Source organism: Hippocampus guttulatus, chromosome 3 (genome assembly GCF_054856545.1).
Source record: "Hippocampus guttulatus isolate MCC_2025c chromosome 3, RoL_Hgut_1.0, whole genome shotgun sequence".
Lineage (NCBI taxonomy): Eukaryota > Metazoa > Chordata > Actinopteri > Syngnathiformes > Syngnathidae > Hippocampus > Hippocampus guttulatus.
Window position 1 is genome coordinate 25,224,245 of NC_141263.1, and position 15,488 is coordinate 25,239,732.

Below are 15,488 nucleotides of genomic sequence, written 5' to 3' on the forward strand. Positions count from 1 at the left end.
GTGTTATCAAGCAGTTTATCGTACTGAATCACTAAAGGAACTACAAATATTGTACAAATTCTGTGCTTAATCATGCCAGCAGTTTTGCATACTACTGTATCACTATAATAAATTAATACAAAAAAAGTATAATGGTTGAATGATATATTTTCCTATGGGTTGTGTGTTTACTTTTTTCTATGTTGATTAATTACCTGCTGTTTCTTTTTTACGTGAAAGGAGATTTATTTTAATATTCTAATTGTAAATAATTTGTTACTGATAAGTATTTTGATTTTGGTGTCATACAGGGAATCTTCCCTTTCTCTTGAGTTAAATATAATAGTTTCAAGACACCATTTCAGGATTTGTATGAATCCAAGTCAGACACAAATGCAATCATGTTTTTTTTAAAATCCTGAATGTAACTGAACAAGTCCTCAATCGCAAAGAGAGAGAAAAAAAGACTAGCAATATGTCACAAACGTGCTATTGCAATCTTGTCAACAAGCAATTCTGTATTTGTTTCGAGAGATTAAATCGATGTCACTTTCAAAGCCGTTTCTCAACAAGTGTTGAGACAGGATATCAATGTGGCGTATATGAAATATAGTCAAGGGTATAAAGATTGAATTGTTTGTTCAAATCACTGCATTCTTAACACAAAACCTTGAAAAAAGTGAAGCGCTGTGAATCGTTTTGATGCACTTTATGGAGCAGGAAGAGTTCGCAACCAACAGTTGCTTCAGTATGTTATATACAATAAAATATCCAGATATGCAAATAAGATTGGTCTGAGCCAACTTAACACCAAGTAGCGCATATGTTACAATTTCACAGGGTGTTACTGCAAGGAACACATGCACACATGAATAATTGATTTTGTAAAATCAATAATGGCAAGAGCGAAAGAGGATCGTCTAACCTGCTATAAATCAAATGATAAATCTTGAGGTGGAAGTTCTATGAAATGATGCACCCCTTCACTACTGTGCCAAACGTCTTTGCGTGAACAAAATGCAGTTCATGATGCACACCATACGGATATGCCGTTATAAAAAATACTTCACAATTTATAGTGGATTTTCATTTAACATCCTGCCAAATCCTTTCGAAAAAACCCCATCTTGCTTCAAATTTAACTTTGCAACCATTGTATTATCCGTGCTTTTAATCGCTATAAAACGATTCCAAATCCTATTCGGAACACATTTCAACAATACACGGCGAGTCGGCCAAACTAGTCGATTATTCTTTGATGTTATTTTTAAATGGCTCACGGGTAATCAGTGTGCACAAGGTTGTCTTCAATTGATTGCTTCAGAATTGCTTTTTTTTTGTCAGAGAAGGGGAAAGCTTGTCATCTTTAGCCCTGAAATTGGCTTCATCCCAGTGGAGCCATATGTTGTTGTTGTTGCCTTGTTTTCCTCCATCACCGCCATGCCCTCACCAGCTGTCTGTGTTCCAATTCTTCATCGACCATTCACAAGGACTTGGATAGATGACTTATTTTGAATGATTTTGCCTTTACTTCAAATAAAACAAATTGGTATGGGGTGAATGTGTAAAGGTGAGAGTGTGAGCGCGGATGGTCGTTTGTCCATGTGTTCCCTTCGATTGGCTGGCAACCGGTTCAGGGTGTCCCCCGCCTACTGCCCGAAGGCAGCTGGGTTAGGCTCCAGCACACCCGTGATTCTCGTGAGGAGGATAAGCGGATCAGGAAACGATCGGATGGGTGGATGATCGCATTGTTTTATCAATCCTTCATTGATGTACGCATTTTTTTCTGTTTCTTCTTCTCGCATCAAAATCTAGTCATGATTATAATTTGATGAGTAGTGTGCTTTTCTTGATTTACGACCAAGAGTGTCGACTGTATTCTAACTGCTGTATGCTTGGTGATTTTGGACCAACAATCGACAGTATTTTGCTCAGATGAATAGAAAGGGAATAACAAAAGGTTAAAAAAAAAATCGTGTGTGTGATCAATGGGCCTCATGAATAATTGAGCATACCCGTGGTGCATAGCGAGAGGAGTGCCCCGTTGTGCTGATGTTTCTCTTGTCCGGGCTTTCTGTCCGGCAAGTATTCTGCTTACGCCAGCGTTTTCCTGCCTTGGCATAGTAAATCTGATGCACACAGGCAGACTAAACATCAGAGTGGAAAAGAGAGGCGGGAACAGATTAGATAACACTCCCCCCCCGGCCCGAGCTTCTCTGCTTTAAACCATTCCCTCACGGTATCGCTTCTGTGCAAAGAAGCAACAGCAAGCTGGCAATGTAACGCTTCTTGCATCGACCTGTGTGAGCCGCACCTCCACCCAGCTCTCCTCCTTGATGCTCCCCCCCCCCACTCCCCCCCCCCCCCCCCCCGCTCCCCCCACCTTCTTCACTCTCAAAACCCCTCGCTCCTTCTCCTCTTCTCGGCTTCGGATGCCCTCCTCACTTACAGTATGGACTCGGGAGGGGAAGGAGAAGAGGGTTGGATGGAGGACCAATGGGAAAAATGGTAGGACACGTCGCCACGCTTTCTGTCTTTTTGACTGGAATGTTGCAACATGGCCGCGTGACCTTGTGTTTGTGTGCGGCCGTTAACGCGCTCTCTCTATTTGTCGACTCTTTGCATGTTAAAGCTTGGGGCAGGCTTGCCCTTGAATGGAGGGATATGCATATGGCTTTGTGTGTCCTGGGAAGAGATGTTGTGCCTGCAGAGCAAAAAGAAATAGCTTGACCAGGGAATGCACAGCCCACCTCATGTTGTTATGACAGTGGCATGAGTGCAGGAAGAGTGCTGTGTAAATTGGCCCGTGCTGGGCTGGTTTTCATCCATCAAACGATGGATGAGTTATGTGGATGTGGCATCTGACAGGAGCGTCTTGCTCCGGTCCTAAGTGTGTCCTTGCAAGAGGGCGAAGCTGATGAATGGCTAGCAGCTTGCACCACTGTGGTCTCGAAGTTAGGAGCATAAAGCTGTGAATCATCTGGGACAGATGCAGGTGTACTGTCCAACCATCTGATTTAATAACTAAATGCCAGGGTCAAAATGTCAAGTGTGTGATGCTCTTGACAGATGTTGTTGGCCACTTTGTTTGGGAACAACCGAAACAAGGAAATGTCATAACATGCACTTTTAGAATGTTTTCGTCAGCTGAATTGAGATCTGCATTTAGGTACAGGTTCATTTTTTTTATTTTTATTAAGTCAGCTTCAAATAGAAGACAGGCAATACACATGTTGTTGTTGTTAATCAGGGAAACAGGAAATGCAAAAGATGCTGGAGATGTTCATTCAGTTCCAAGCCTCATAAACTCAATGACTCCAAACCGGCCTAGTGTAAAACATCCATCCATCCATCCATTCTCCGAACCGCTTGATCCTCACTAGGGTCGCGGGGGGTGCTGGAGCCTATCCCAGCCATCTCCGGGCAGTAGGCGGGGGACACCCTGAATCAGTTGCCAGCCAATCGCAGGGCACACAGAGACGAACAACCATCCACGCCCACACTCACACCTAGGGACAATTTAGAGCGTCCAATCAGCCTGACATGCATGTTTTTGGAATGTGGGAGGAAACCGGAGCACCCGGAGAAAACCCACGCAGGCCCGGGGAGAACATGCAAACTCCACACAGGGAGGCCGGAGCTGGAATCGAACCCGGTACCTCTGCACTGTGAAGCCGACGTGCTAACCACTGGACTACCGGGCCGCCTAGTGTAAAACAGCTGCAGTAAAAAATCTACTTTTACTTCACAAAACTTGTCTTAAAAGTTCCTGTTTTTGTTGAAACAGCCCCCAGCTGTGTTGGATTTGAATGCGTGAGAAAACGGCGCGACAGCAAAGGCTGACCGACCATGTGTCGCGGAGTTACGTGCTCTCTCTTACGAGTACCAGTCAAGAGACGAGCGAGCAGCAGCATTTTGGACCAACTGGAGACGCTTCATGGAGGATTGGCTTCCGCCAAAATAAAGTGCATTTCAGTAACCCAGCCGAGATGTGACGAAGGCACAAATTAAATTTGTGAAAAGGAGATAGACTTCCAAAAGGGACAAGGGAAAACGATTTTGTCATTTCAGACGTAGCAGGTCTGTCTTCGAAGCTGAGAAGGATTTTCGCAACTGGACGATCTAAAGTCCAGTTGCGATTCAATGCTCTTAGAATGAAATGACCTGGATGAATGGGAAGAGTCATTCTTTTTGATCTTTTTAGACCAGTCCTGCAGTATATATTGAACACTCATGCTTAGGAATAAAAACAATCTACACGAACACTACTGGTCCAATGTGAAATGAATTAGAATTAATACTGCGGTCTTAGGAGGATGACGATACATCCCTTGAAAAGGTCCAAAATGACCTAACAGTAAATTAATGATCAGAGTCAACCCAAGAGAGAATTCCCTCCTTAAGACACAAGTTAGCTGCTCTGGATCCTCAGAGTTCACTTCAAATTATTTTTTTGTGGGGGGGCTGGTAATGCAAAACTTGTAGCTTGTGTCTGTATTATTTTTTTTGTCTCAGAGAGGTGTTTCTATGTAATGTTTGTACCGTTGTAATAGAAATAAATCATGTCTGCATTTTCACCTCGTTTAAAAAGACTTTGTATAAAAACAAAACTCATAATGTTTTTCTCGCTGCCGTCATGTTGAACACGATTGCAGTTTAGGATGCATTTGTGGAGAATAATCTCGATAGCAGGGTCATCCTGGGGCCATTTCATCTGATTGAATGGATTGAGTCGTGAATGGAACAACCACCGTGAAGCAAAGGCGGCATAAAACGTGCCGCTAAAGCGCCGCGATTATAAGGACGCACAACTCAAAGTAAACGTTGCCATTTAAGGAGCAATTTTGCTCATCGCCGACTTCATTTGAGGAGCGACGTTCGAAGTGGTTTTGTAACGTGAAGCAGTTTGAGTTGCTTCCTTTTGGAGGAAAAGTGCTTCATAAATAAAGTTGGGTTGTTTGAAATTGGTACAACGGTTACCATTCAACGGATTTCCTCTTGAGAGTTCCGAATTTATGACTTTGTGCTAATTTGCTCAAAGCAATTTGAAGAGGAGGTTGATTCCTGATTAAGTTTGTATTTGCTCTCTAATCTGTCACTTTCTCTTGAATCCCTTTTTCCCAGGTTGACTCACGACATTAGCTTGGGTGAGTTTGAAGACGATGACCTGTCAGAGATTACGGAGATCACAGACGAACGTGGGATGAGCCTCAACTGCAATGGCCCAGATATCAAGGTAAGACTAGAGCAAAAGGAATTCAAACTTTGTTTTTTTTTTTCCCCCTGTTAAAAATTCATACCGTGCATTTTGTTGTCTGCTGCAGTTTCTTGTATTCAGCAAGGTTCACGCATTTTGGAGACAAAAGTGAAGCTGGGCTTTTGCCATCTGGAGATTAAGGACTTTATTCCTGCTCAGTCATGTTTTGAAGGGTGTTCATGTATAATGTTGAAAAAAAAAACCAAACAGATAAGGGCTGGAAAGACAAAATTACTTAAAAAAAATACATTATGTCCATTTTTGTTGTGCAGGCTTCCTGCCATTATACTGTATCAACTTAATAATTGACATTTACAAGTTAATATTCATTCTGTAAGCTTAGAGCAAGTTTTGGGCATTCTGTCTTAGCCCCCCCCCCTCCTTTTTTTTCCCCAACTGGAGCATGTTTGAACTATCAGCAAAAAGGAGTGAACTGCTACAGCGAAAAAAAGCGAGCTGAATGTATTATTCTGTCAGATCTTTTTGGGGGCTCCATTCGCTCTGAACCCATCGACGCCTCCTCCTTCATCAACTCCACCAATCGTTTCTTCTCTTGTAACCAAGGCAACGGGAAGGTCGAAAGCTTTCGTTCCCCTTGAGTCATTTTTTTGCGAGCAGATGAGCATTCGATATTTTTGGGTCTCTACGCGTGCTTTGTCATGCCTTCGTAATTGGGTTACTAATCATAGAACAGCCTTTGTTGAACGGAAGCCATGTACGCATATGCTGTGATGAAACTCATTTTATTGCAGATGGAAGAAATGTGCTGGAAGCATAAGTCGGGCTTACTCAAGCCTTCGTTACGATTTGGATAAACACATGAACCAGACAACGTTCAATTTCGGTGCATCTGAAACTAAGATGGTAGACGGTAGCACAGCAATACCGAGCTTTTGTGAGTCCTCAAGAGGGGTGCGGTATGATCACGTAACGCTGTAACATATCTGAGATTTTTTAATTTTTTATAAAAGCTACACTTGACTCGACTTCCATGATACCAATTTACTCTGCTTTACTTCCCGATATTTGATTCGGGCTACAATGATGAATTAACAACCTTGTCCCCCATAAATTTGTTTCTGCCCAAAAAGAACCCGAGCGCGACTGAATTTATCATCAGGCGCAGACAGGTGTTCTGCATCATCTCGTCATATTTCAGCATTTCAGCAATGTGTGGAGAAAGCCCAGCCCTGTTTAATAATGCATAAAGCGTTGATAGACTTTCAGAAAGCGGGGAGTGTGTGGGGCTGTGTGGGACCTCGGCACAGATCGTTCACTTGATGTACTTCAACCCACAGTGATGACATCATCATTGTGCTCACCCTCCCAAGTGGCTTCAGGCTTCATCTTGTCTTGTCAGTCACTGACTGTACATACTGTGCACCTAGGTGCGCAGCTGGGATCGACTCCAGAATCGCCGCAACGCTTAACAGGCTGTGTAGTGGAAAATGAATGAATGAATGAAGCCCTTGTTGCTAATTGTTTCAAAATGTCTTCTCGAAAACCAATTAGAACAAATCACTAACACGGTAAAGACTGGATGTGAGCGGCAACCAGATGAAAAGGAACGAAACGGCGGAACGAGGGTGCGCGGAAAGAGGCGCTTCAGCAAAACAGCCACTGGCACTATTTCCATGGCAACCTACTTTCACTTCCCGCCCGCATGTGTTGGGGTTGAAAATACAGCAAGAGGTGGTTTGCGCTGCCTCCATGGATACTGCTCACGTCATCTCATCCACTCACGGGAAGAGATGATCCGGCCTCATCAGTGCAAACGCAAACAGACATGCATCTTGTGTCTCTGCTTGGGTCCCCCCCCCCCCCCCCCCCCCCAATTCAGGGATGCCTCGAGGATTATTTAATTCAGGGTGGATAACCATGTTACAACTGTTATACTTCTGAACAGATTGACTTCTGTTGCGGTGAATGTAACGCCACAGTGAGACGTTCTTAAGATTAAAATTTTATTATTATTATTTTTTAAGTCAGTTATGATTTTGATTATTTGTGTGTCATCAAGTTACGATCTCGTATGATTGTCAGATCCCCCCCGGCCCCCTGCTTTGGCTTCTCTGATTGGACGAGAGCTGAGCATCACAGTATTGCAGCGTCGCCAAGGGGGCCGGCAGCAGCAGGCGCTCCTCATCCGCCTCCACGTCGTCACTTGTCTCCTAGCAACACAGCGGTGCCTTTCAAAGGGGCCCGTTATAAATTCAGGCCGTAAAACACGAGAAGGGTGCAGGCGGAAGCGGGTCGCATTAGCAGATATTGATCTTCGCTTTGAAATAGCCGAAGGGAAGGAAAATGAGCCTTTTAAGCATTCAAACCACTCGCTGGCGTTTTATTGATGCGCCTCCCCCAAACAAGCATTCAGTCACGAGACCAGTATTTTACAATGCCCGTCACCGGTAGTATCACTTTTGATCCCACTACGCCAGCGGTCGGCAAAAATAAAAGCCTTCCATAAGCCTTAGAATGAAGGAAACACATGCTGTTTCTATCTATATGAGCTATATTAGCCTACTATCAAAATGCACTGAAGATCTACTTTTCGATCAACCAACGTCCCGCGATTGACCCGTTACTGCACATGCGCGCACACGCACGCACCTACACACGCATGCCATAATGAGCAATAGCCAAGACGAACGAGGCACGGGACACACTTTTGCTGCGTATTAACTATCGTAGCTCACGTGTACCGTTTAAAAATGCTTCTCTCAGTCCTCCAGATTCCCATTCTTTGCCAGTACCCTCGGTGAATTGTACATGACACGCAGTTTAAAAAAAAAATTTTTTTTTACAACAGCCATCTGACTGACATCCCGCCCTACTAATAGAAACGTGGTGTCGCAGGCTATGACGCAAATACTCGTTGACAGAAATAGTGAAATTTAATATTCATTCTACACACTTATACAGCATTGGAAAACATGAAGAATTTTTGTGTCATGTTTTTCCTCTAACTGAAACCATATCAAAACAAAAATCTGTTTCAATTTTCAAACATGTTTGAAAAAGCCCCAGGGAGCCACTAGGGCGGCGCTCAACAGCCGCATGCGGCTCTTGATCCGCGGGTTGCCGACCCCCGCACCACGGCAATTTATTTCGCGTATCTATGAGAAATGAGACCAACCTCAAAACTCATTGAGCCTCTTTGGTTGTTAATTTTCAGGTCACACGATGCGGGTGTGTCAGAAGTCTAGATTGGAGAATCGCCCGTTAAAAAAAAAAAAGACTCGGGCAAAATGAAGTTTGAAGAAAATAGATGGATGGATGATGTAATTTGTTGTGTTGGACTGGAAATGGAACAAAAGAAAAGAAGTTAGCTGGGATGGGCTCCAGCAACCTCCGCGACCCTCTTCGGGATAAGCGGTGTTGAAAATGGATGGATGACATCGTAGCATGTTTAGCAGGTCTAATCCTGGATGCATCCGATTAGTAAATAAATCAGCTTCCATGTCTGTTTGCATGAGCAAGTCAAGTCTGTGCCTGGAAATCAGGCCCAAAGTGGAGTGAATTTCATTCAAAGTTAATTTGACAGCTGTTGGATGTGTTTGACGCCTTTGACTTAACAGGACTTGGTTTACAAGTGTAGTACTGCAACCTGCAGTTAAGAAAAGGTTTGCCCCCTGCTGGCACAAAAATAAATTCAAAAAATATCCTCTGTGCATACTTGTCATGCATGCAGTACTATCGTGTAAAAAAATGTCATGCCACACCAAAAAAAAAAAAAAAAACCTCACCAAATGTGTTCATATTGAAATCTTGTGTCAATTCACTTTGCAATTAACTTTGAAATGTGGGCCTGCTGAATTCAATGCAGAGCTGCGTTTTTCACCCTATTTTTAGAGCAATTTTGTGTGTGTGTGTCTCATAGTGAAGTAAAGCGAGACATCTCCAAGCTCTTCTCCCTTTTAAATTATTTTTCTTCAATTTTTGTGTCAGTTACTGCTTAAAAGCTAATGTCGTCATAATGCTACCAACTGGTAATGTAGTGGAGATTTAAAAAAAATATATTTTTTTAGGCCATGTCAAGCGTGTACCATCTGTGTATGTTGAAGAAAAAATAGAGCAAAGCTGGGCAGCTAAACACTTGGATGCACTAGGGGGAGGGAATACAATCTCTCACCACAAAACATCCTCAGCTGTGTTTGGGCGCTAAGCAGCTCAGTGTTGATAGTGATGAGAGAACTGCAAGGCTATAAGTCAAGGAATTTTCTAATTGGCCAGTTGGGTCTCCTCATCTCGTACACGCGCACGCCCTCTCTGCCTTGCTCACTCTTGTCTGTTTCTCCACTCTGACTGCCTTCCAATCACTGCAGGGCCACATGAGGCGAGGGACCAATAGCAGGCCGGGGAGGGCAGAGCTGGGCGCTGTCGGACAGCTCCAGGCAGAGATGCTGCATTTGGATCTCATTGATGGTGCTGGCGGTTTCCGCGGTGACAAAGAGTCCTCCAAAGCCTCCATCGCACCTCCGCCGGTCACCAAGGACCCTACAGTACCCGTTACCATGGATACCTACCGGCCCAAGAGACCGACAACACTGAATCTCTTTCCAATTGTGCCCCGCACACAGGTAGTTTATTTTTTGTTGCTGTTGACATTATTGTATACATAAAGCTGAGTGGGAAAATATGATGTTTCGGTGATTAAGATTTCATCTCATATTCTTGATTTGTCTTTTCAAGCAAATAGATGTCATCTTACTATTGACAATCACAAATTTTGCATTTGCTCCATTTCACTCCGCTGAACCAACATTTCTATTGTCAAGACGTTTCCATCCCTTTGCCATGTGTATCATTTCAATTTAAACAACAGTGGTGACCTTGTTTTATGATCACTGTAAAGACAATGCGTGTGACGGTGTACGTTGACTGCCAATCGGACCAGTACACAATTGCTTATTTGAGCTTGTGAGGGAAAGTGTCACGGGACTCCGTGCCTGTCGGCTGTCTTCTCAAACAGCACATTTATCTTTTCAAAGGCTATGGAGTAAGTCATGAAATAACCCATCCGAATAGACGGGAAGTTCTAAATTGAATCGTGTGGTGTGTAAGCGGTGACGGATGATTATGGTGGCAAAGTTTTCGTCAGTGTTTGAGGCATCGTGGTGCGACCGTGTTGCCCTCTGACATTTTAATTTTACCCTGTTGTCAGACACAACTTACTCCGACTCATTCAGTGACAGCCGTTTTCAGACTCTTCGTTAGCCGACCACGTGGAAAAAATTCATAAAGCCATACCTGTGATTGGATGCCTCGAAAAAGAAAAAAACGTCCTTGGCATTGAATGAGTTTGAAGTATAGAGTTCATGCTTCTGGTCATCAGATAGTCATCATGCTCCCTCAGGAGTCACGTCGTGATTTAGGACTTTTTGTGGTTATATATGTATATATTATATGTATATACTGTATATATATATATATATATATATATATATAATTATTATTAGAGAGGGGGGGCGCGTGCGTGTGAAAGCGAGCGTCTCGGCTACGTGCAACTGCCTGCGTTGTTGTTTCAGAATATTGACAATGCACAGCAGAAGTAGCAGAAAACAAGGTCCTCCTGCCAATCAGAGTAATACGGCGTGCCCCTACAGAAATTATTTGGCACAGCAATGTACTTTAAACTTGTAAATGAATTATTATTATTATTATTATTATTCCAACCCCCTAGCTCTAGAAATGCTTACCTCCCCATGGACATCAAGAGAAAAATGGGGAGAGTCAAAGACAGGAGTTGTACTTAAAAGAGGCAGTGTTACGTTAACGGTTGAAGTAGGGGAAGATGCAACAATTTTTGTTCCACCCTTTGATCATGGAGGATATCGTAAAATAACACGTCAGGTATTTACCGTTTTACAAACTTTGTGTCATTATAATAGAGTACAGTAAGTTGTTTTTTTTTGCCCCTGTTTATATACGTCTGCTTATGCAACAGTCTGAATATCTTCTTGCTGATTCTCCACCACTCCTCCAGGCTCGTAGGCTGTCAAAATGATCTTCTGAGCAGCGTCGCATTTGTCAGCGCTTTAGTTTGTCCACTTTTCCCCGAGGTGGAAAACTGACTGTTTGAAGCCACCGTACCATTGCCCTTCCGAGTTTCCTGTCTGCGTTTTGAGTTGTCACAACCGCTTCGAAAGGCGGAGTTGTTTGGCCGTCATTCACTTTCTACACACATTTTTAGACTTGCCTAGTTTCACTGATGAGATTTAAAAAATTTAATAAAAATCCATGTGTGTACAAATACATGGATTTGGTACACTACCTCATTTGAATCCCACATATTTTAGGTTTGCCAAATGTTTCATACAATTTTTGTGTCGTGGCGCTACCTAGTGGGGATGTTGTTTAATCACACTGCATTCGATCATTCGACACGCACACACACACACACACACACACACACACACACACACACGACACTTGAGTTGGATTTCATTAGCGTATTTTCCGGACGATAAATCATATTTTTTTTTTTCTCCATAGTTTGGCCGGCCGGGCGTGCGACTTATTATTATATCATTTGACGTGTTATTTTCCCTCTCGAGAGAACTAGTACCAGAACCCAGGCTGTGTGTGGAGGCAAGTCCGACTATATCCAGTCGGAACTTCTCTACCTCACACACCAGCTCGGGCTCCTTCCCTGCCAGAGAGGTGACATTCCATGTCCCAAGAGCTAGCTTCTGCAGCCGAGGATCGGACCGCCAGGGTCCCCGCCTTTGGCTGCCGCCCAGCTCGCATTGCACCCGACCCCTTTGACCCCTCCCACGGGTGGTGAGACCATGAGAAGGAGGACCCACGTTGCCTCTTCGGGCTGAGCCCGGCCGGGCCCCATGGGTGTAGGCCCGGCCACCAGGCGCTCGCCAACGAGCCCCACCTCCAGGCCTGGCTCCAGAGGGGGGCCCCGGTGACCCGCGTCCGGGCAAGGGAAACTGAGTGCCATCGATTTTATCTATCATAAGGGGTTTTGTGAGCCGTGCTTTGTCTGGTCCCTCACCTAGGACCTGTTTGCCATGGGTGACATCGGTTCACTTTAAACCGCAAGAGGGCGCTCTAGGCCTGTGCTGTTAAATCGATGACGAGTCTGACATAAGCGACGTAGAAGAAGAAGTGCCGCATCTTCTACCTGCGGAGTTGGCGGGCTTGTTTAAAAATGACACAGAGGATGGAGAAGATTTCATTGGCTCTCAGTTCGTTATTTATGCGTCAGGTAATGTTAGCATATCGTACACATATTCAGCCGGTTGTTCTCGATTTTATTTTTAATTTTAAATTGCCTTTCAAGATGACATGTCTGTTCTTGATGTTGGATTTTATCAAATAGATTCCCCCCCAAAAAATAAGACATTATACTCCAGTGCAACTTATATATGTTTTTTTCCCGTCTTTATTATGCATTTTATGGCTGGTACGGCCTATACTACGGAGCAATTTATAATCCGTAAAATAGGGTACATTGTGTATGTACACTTAACCATATCATTACTCGTAGTGGCCCTGCAATACAAAGTATGTGTGGTTGTTGGAAAACAGACACAATGACGAAAAATGACGATAGATGAATTTGTTGGTGCTTGCTGTCGCTTTCATTGCGATTTCATCCATCGGGCGGACGGGGATCCTATCCGATTGTGAAACTCTCACCGACCTCTGCGGCCGAGATGATTACATAACAGGCAAGCGTGCCGACGATTTCTGGGTCGTATTCTCCAACCCGAGTGCTTGAGAGTTGTCGAGCGACGCGGAGGCAACTGGGTGGTTGCTTCCAGGTCAGTGAATCAATAAAAACGTCAACCGTGTATTCGGTTCTGCTTCATTTGGCAGACTTCTATGGCTGAAAAACAAGAGGGACAAACTACAGTACTTTGAGTGTCGGGGAGTTCATTGCCGTGACTCTTTTAGTGACAAACATTTGTAAATGTGTTTTTTTTTTTGTTCGCCTTGATTTACACAAGCAGGTTTTATTTTGTTGTTTGCCCTCTCTAAAACCCTTTGAGTAAACGCGTTCAGACAGAGAGGCCGACGTGATATCAGGATTAATCCTGAGTCTTGATAATCTCCCATCTGGTTACACCGCACTTGTACGTCAGAGTAAATGTGGCCTCGCAGGCAAAATCGACCTGAAGTCATTCATCTGCGGACACATCATTCGCTCTCAATGACAGGTCCGATATCGGCATTGTGGCAGGTCTTCGTTTTCCGTCATGCCGCATCACGTTCACGTCTGTCTGAGTTATTAATAAGCACGCCACGTGAGTCATTTTCCCCAAGCCATCATCTTTTTTTTTTTCCTACTCCTGGCGAGATGGTTCCACGTCTTTCGTTACCACGGCGACAGCTCCGGTCACTGCCTGGTATGCAAGATTGGGAAGTGAGTCATGCATCGGCGGGTGAATATAGGATAAGGGAACCAGATATTTGCAAGAGGATATTTGGATCGCAGGACTTTCCAGTTCTTTATTTGGATCCCATTTGCTCTACATTTGTACTGTATACCCGTGTACAGCAGGGATGCCCATTATGTCGATCGCGATCGACCGGTACCTCGCGATCGACCAGTAGATCGCGGACTGGTCCCAAGTCGATCGCGAGGCGTGCAGAGGAGAAAAAAAAACAAACAACCATTTGTGTGTCTTTGTGTATGTTTGTAATATATTTTTTTGTGTTAATGTACACTGCACCCTAATCATCCTATCAGTCTCATTTTCACAAAAAGTATTTAAAAATATAAAATCAAATAAAGCAGGTAAATCTTTAACCTACGGTGGCGCGTGATCTGCGCCGCCGGAAGTCGTTAGCGCTCAGCAGTCTGCAATTGCAGCTAGTGATCAGAGCTGTTGCGCTACATCTTTTATCGTTGTCACTATTCGCATTCGGAGTTTGTTTCGCATACAGTTCACCGAGGGCACGGGCAAAGAATAGGAATCTAGAGGGCCGAGGGAAGCGCTTTAAAAACGGTACGCGTGAGCTACGATCGTTAACAGGCTGCAAAAGTGCGTCGCGCGCCTCCGCGTCTGGCTGTTGCTCATCATGGCGCGCGTGTGTACAGTATGTGCGTGCGCGTGCGCGGTAACGGGTCGATCGCGGGAGGTTGGTTGATCGAAAAGTCCATCTTCGGTCCAAAAAATGTGGGCACCCCTAGTGTACAGTGTATCAAAAACACAAAGCAGCAAGATGTTTTGAGGACAAATATCACTCTTTTTTTTTGTTTTGTTTTTTGTCTCTACTTTTAAAGTAAAATAGTGTAGAAAGTTACAGTTAATCATTGTACCTGTATGTCTTCCCACTGGGGAAAGGGTCTGGTTCCCTTTAAATTCACACCACTACGCACAGACAAAAGACTCATTCAGTGCATATTCACCAGGGGGGAAAAAAAAAAAGCTTTGTGTGTGCTGTGTGGTGAGTTGGGGACAAAAGGTGGAGTCTCAGGATCCAGAGCTTGGTCGCTCTTTCTCTTCATCTTCTTCTGCTGCCACCACTTCCTTCATTCGTTCTTGACCTCTGCTTTTCCTCAGGACACGTTAAACAACAATTCCTTTGGCAAGAAATACAGCTGGCAGGATAAAGTTTCAGGCTCATCTTCACCTCTCAAAACTGGTGAGTTGTTTTTTTTTTTAAAAATTTGCCTCATATGAACTTAATTGATGAAGGAGACATGGCATGTGAAGACCCGCGTGTGCATTTTTCCCGATTGAATTTGTTCTTGACAAGTCACAGAATGACACTCATGTTTGAATTTAAATGGTCACGGCTGAGTGCTTTTGATAGCAAGCTGCTTAGACTGCTGATTGACTGTGTGCGTCTGCATGCTTCCGTACGTCGGGGACGAGCATCGAGCTGTCTCGAGTCATTGCTTTAACTCTCTTGACCGCATCACGTGAGGCAAAGCTGGATGCAATCCCGACAGTATCACAAACGGGGGGGGGGGGGAACAAAACATTTCTGTACACTCAAAAGACAATTGGCAAGAAATCTGTACAAAATCCCGACGGGACAACTTGCCTCGGTTGCTCTCGCATGTTCGGTCCGCTGCGCCCGTCCCATTTTAGTTTTGTCGCTGCTATTTTTAATTCACAAGTAGGACCTTGTGAGTTTGTGTGAAGGACTTTTCAAATGAATCGCTCATTTTTAGTGTGGTGTCGTCAAATCTGGAGCTTACATTTCAAAACAAACAAACAAAAAAAAAAACACATTTGACCAACAGACAAACGATAAGTTCAGTCGAATGTGATTTGTTTTTTTT

General features: G+C 44.0%; 1 protein-coding gene across 3 annotated transcripts in view; it reads left to right on the top strand.

The window, feature by feature from the left end:
- Window positions 1-15,488, top strand: part of mapk8ip1b (mitogen-activated protein kinase 8 interacting protein 1b) — a 57,807-nt gene that overhangs the window by 752 nt on the left and 41,567 nt on the right. For 2 of the 3 annotated variants that reach the window (XR_015100517.1, XM_086107663.1), the window contains exons 2-4: window positions 5,104-5,215; window positions 9,562-9,816; window positions 14,761-14,842. Coding sequence is in view for 2 of the 3 variants with exons in the window: in XM_086107663.1 (XP_085963789.1) it covers window positions 5,104-5,215; window positions 9,562-9,816; window positions 14,761-14,842 (449 nt within the window). In the remaining variant the exon portion in view is untranslated. Of the gene's footprint in view, window positions 1-2,334; window positions 2,488-5,103; window positions 5,216-9,561; window positions 9,817-14,760; window positions 14,843-15,488 lie in introns of those variants that run through there. The other variant, XM_086107664.1, reaches the window with a different exon arrangement.